The 3,931-nt window shown below is 47.1% G+C and overlaps 1 protein-coding gene across 1 annotated transcript in view; it reads right to left on the reverse strand.

The window, feature by feature from the left end:
• Positions 1 to 3,117, reverse strand: part of LOC106521587 (microtubule-actin cross-linking factor 1) — a gene marked incomplete at its 3' end in the record, with an annotated part of 18,551 nt that extends 15,434 nt beyond the window's left edge. Inside the window, 3 exon segments of the mRNA XM_014014236.1 lie at positions 322 to 398; positions 1,418 to 1,479; positions 2,890 to 3,117. Of these exon segments, the coding sequence (XP_013869690.1) occupies positions 322 to 398; positions 1,418 to 1,479; positions 2,890 to 2,986 (236 nt within the window).
• Positions 3,118 to 3,931: the final 814 nt, after the last annotated feature.

Consider the following 3,931-nt stretch of genomic DNA (forward strand, 5'->3'; position numbering starts at 1 on the left):
GGGGGGGGCAGACAGGAAGTTAGAAAAACAGAAAGAACTGAACTCACAGGATGGAAGCAGGAATGAAATTAGTGTCTTTCAGAAACAGCGTGGACACAAACTCATCTGAGACACATGCAGGACCAAACCAGACACAAAGACATCTAGAGCCAACAGCCAAGGGGGACCACAGGGTCCTGCAGAGACCAGGAGGACAACAGGACCACAGGGTCCTGCAGAGACCAGGAGGACAACAGGACCACAGGGTCCTGCAGAGACCAGGAGGACAACAGCACCACACAGAGTCCTGCAGAGACATGAAGACTCACCAGAGTCTCTCCGGAGAGGACCTCCAGCAGGGAGATCAGGTTGTGTCCATCTCTGAGGTCCTCATAAAGGTCCGTGATGTGACGCTGAGCCTGGAGAAGAAGACCTTCATCAGATCTGATCCAACAGGAACCATAAGCTGGACCAGCTGGACCAACTGGACCAGCTGATTGATTGATTGATTGTTAGATCTGTTAATAAAACAACATTCTGACAAACACATGATAAAAACCAACATCACTGCACTCAGCTCTAAAGAGAGAGGACAGAGGACAGAGGACAGAGGACAGAGGACAGAGAGGACAGAGGACAGAGAGGACAGAGGACAGAGGACAGAGAGGACACACATGAAGGAAGACAAGGCTCTGACCTACCTCTGCTTTCCAGTGCTGAGAGGATGGAGGGAAGAAGGAAGGGAGAAGAATGGAAGACAAGAGGAAGGAAGGATGGTGGAAAAGAGGAAGGAGGGGGGAAGGATGGATAGAAGACAAGAGGAAGGAAAGAATGAGGGATGAGAAAATGGAAGAAACTCAGAAAGAAGCGGTTTATGGACAGAATCTGAGACTTCAGGAGTTTTAATCTGATTTAATCTGATTTAATCTGATTTAATCTGACTTTAAATAAATCAGAGTTTTATTCTCATCCTGACACTGAGACAAACTCCAGCTCTGAACACCAGAACCAGAACCAGAACCTCACACGGTCTCATCAGGTCAGTGTTTCTGGATCAGACTAAATCCTGGAAACAGGAAGTGGAGCGGATCAGAACCTGCAGCTGCTGAACCTGAAGCTTCATCCTTTTCTTGTCGCCATGGTAACGGCAGCWGGGGGCGTGTCCAGAATCATCTGGAGCTTCCAATTTAAACAAAGTGATTGACGGCTCTGGTGGGCGTGGCCCCGCCCCTGAACCACAGGCCCCTCCCACTCGTGTCAGGAGCAGAGAGGAGCCTGAAGCTGCAGAACCTAAACCCTGAATCTGATCCAAACTAAAACAGAACCCATGGATCCTGGGTCTGCTGGGCCCAGGAACCCTGAACAGAACCAGAACCTGACTGCTCAGTAAAACTGATCCTTCTGAGTCAAAAGTCTGGATCCAGTTCTGGAGACTCACCTTGATCAGGTGCTTGTTGACCCACTTGGTGAAGGTCTTCTTCTGGACTCGGTCCCGCTCATCTGTGGACAGAAACAGAACCAGGTCTTAGATCAGCTGCTAGTCCAACAGACCTGTGGGTTCTGCAGAACCCACCTGGGTTTGTTTACAAACAAACAAACATGATTGAACATGATGGATCAGCAGGAAGAACCGCTCCAATCGGATCAGAACCGGATTAAAATAAATCTCATTAAAAACAATTATTTCTATTCTTGGTCGTCCCACGTGGGTCCCAGGAGTCCAGGACGTCTGGACCAGAACCAGATCTACAGAAAACATACAAAAAAGTCCCTGCAGGTCCAAAACCAGAACCGGACCGGGTCTCAGCAGCATCAGAGACCTGGACCTGGTTCTGGAGCTCAGTGAGGACTGAAGGACCTGGATCTGCTCTGACCTGGAGAGGTGGTTCTGATCTGGTCCACAGGACCCTTAGCAAAAAGTATACTTGTTCATTTTAATAAGTATACTTGAGTATAAGTTTAAGTACATCAAGTATACTAGGCACCATGTACTTGTACTGTACTAGAAAGTATATTTATTTGTTAGTGCTAAATTGGGGCTTTTTAAAGTTTATAAAAAATATACTTTAAGCATACTGTTATGTCTTTTTATGTTTATAAATTTGCCAAAAAGAAGTATACTGTAAGTACATGTCATTAAGTATACTATAGTATATAAAAGTGTATTTCCCTAAGTGTACTTTTATTTACTGTGTACTCTGATAAAAGTATACTAGCAGTTCACTAACAAGTATAATTCTAGGATTAAACTGGCCCACAATAAGTTTATGAAAGTATACTCAGAAGTATACTGAAAGTAATCTAAGTACATTTTGAAATATACTACAAATAAACCAGTCTGTGTGAGAATGTACTTACAGTGTACTACTGAAGTTTATCTTGGTCAAAGGTTTAAACATTTAGACTAAATATACTTTAACTTTTAGTACTAGAAAAATATAGTGTACATCTCAGATAAGTACACAAAAAGTAAACTGGAAGTATACTCTTATTTATAAGTATAGTATTAGTACTTAACGGACGTAGTACTCTTTACTAAGGGGACGAGGAGCAGAACCTGAGGAATCCTCTGCTCTGCAGGAACTTGGACTTCAGGTTCAGAACTTCCTTCCCCCCACATACAGTACCTGCAGGTTCTGCTCAGTCCAGAACCATCAAAAAGTCCAGACCGGATCAGACACAGAACCACAGAGACCGGACTTCACCAGGTCCGTGAATCAGAACCTTGTTATCTTCTGATCAAAGATCAAAGTGTTCCTGCTGCGTTAGGAGTGCGGCACACACACGGATCATGTGACACGTGAAGGGGTGTGGTCCCAGTGATTAGAGGGAACCAGAACCGCTCAGCTCCACAACTCAGACTAAATAAAGACGTCCCTTTTGGACCCGACCCAGAAGATGAGACACTACCTTTGCGATGGTCCGTGGCCCTGAGCAGACCCTGGTAGTACGAGTCCTCCACGAAGACCGTGTCACTGTCTGAGGAGTCCCTGAACCTCGCCTCCATCTCTGACCCGTCTCACAGCCTGATCCGGTCTGAAACCCTGATCCAGTCCCTGCAGGGAGGGAGGGGGAGGGTCCAGACCTCCAACAATCAGAGCCACTCTTTGACTAAAACCCTGCCTGCAGGGGGGGGGGGGGTCCTCCTGACCCCTCCCACTCTGACACGCCCCACCAGAACCTCCCAGACCCAAACCAACAACCCTTCATCATGAAAACATCAGCTGAAGCTCAGGAAGTGGCCGAAGTTTACAGAAAACACCGGAGAGGCTCCTATTGGCTCTGAGAGCTGTCAATCAAACCTTAAAGCTGTCAGTCACACAGAGAGTTATCTGCTCCAGAACCGGTCCTGATGGGTCCACACATCTGGTTTCTGGGTCCACAGACCTGTCTGAGACCTGGACTCTGGATCAGTGGACTCTGGACCAGAGTCCACTGATCCAGAGTCCAGGTCTCAGACAGAACCAGAAACAACGCAGCAGAATTCTTCCCTAATTAGGAGCGGACTGTGAGGTGTTCTGACCCAAAGCACAGAACCTGAACCGGGTCTGAGCTCAGAGGAAAAAACCTCCAGGTGATGGAAACTCAAACCGGGTCGAGCCGGTCCTGTTAGAACCACCTTGAAACACTCAGTTTGATGAAAGCCTGCTTCGTGTGGACCCGGTCCGGTCCAGCAGAACCTGACACCATCAGCGCCTCCAGCTGGAGCAGGAGGATGTTTGAGATGCCTGCAGAACGTGTTGGAACCTGAGGAACRCCCCGCAGAACCCAAAACATCCAGAACCAGCTAAAGGTTCAGCTTCAGCTACAAGACATGAAACTTATCAGCTGAAAAAATAAAAAACTCATCTGAGATAATCTGATTTATTACTACACACAGACACACACACAGACACACACACAGACACACACACAGACACACACACAGACACACACACAGACACACACACAG

The sequence above is a fragment of the Austrofundulus limnaeus genome, unplaced genomic scaffold, assembly GCF_001266775.1.
Source record: "Austrofundulus limnaeus strain Quisiro unplaced genomic scaffold, Austrofundulus_limnaeus-1.0 Scaffold111, whole genome shotgun sequence".
NCBI classification, from domain to species: domain Eukaryota; kingdom Metazoa; phylum Chordata; class Actinopteri; order Cyprinodontiformes; family Rivulidae; genus Austrofundulus; species Austrofundulus limnaeus.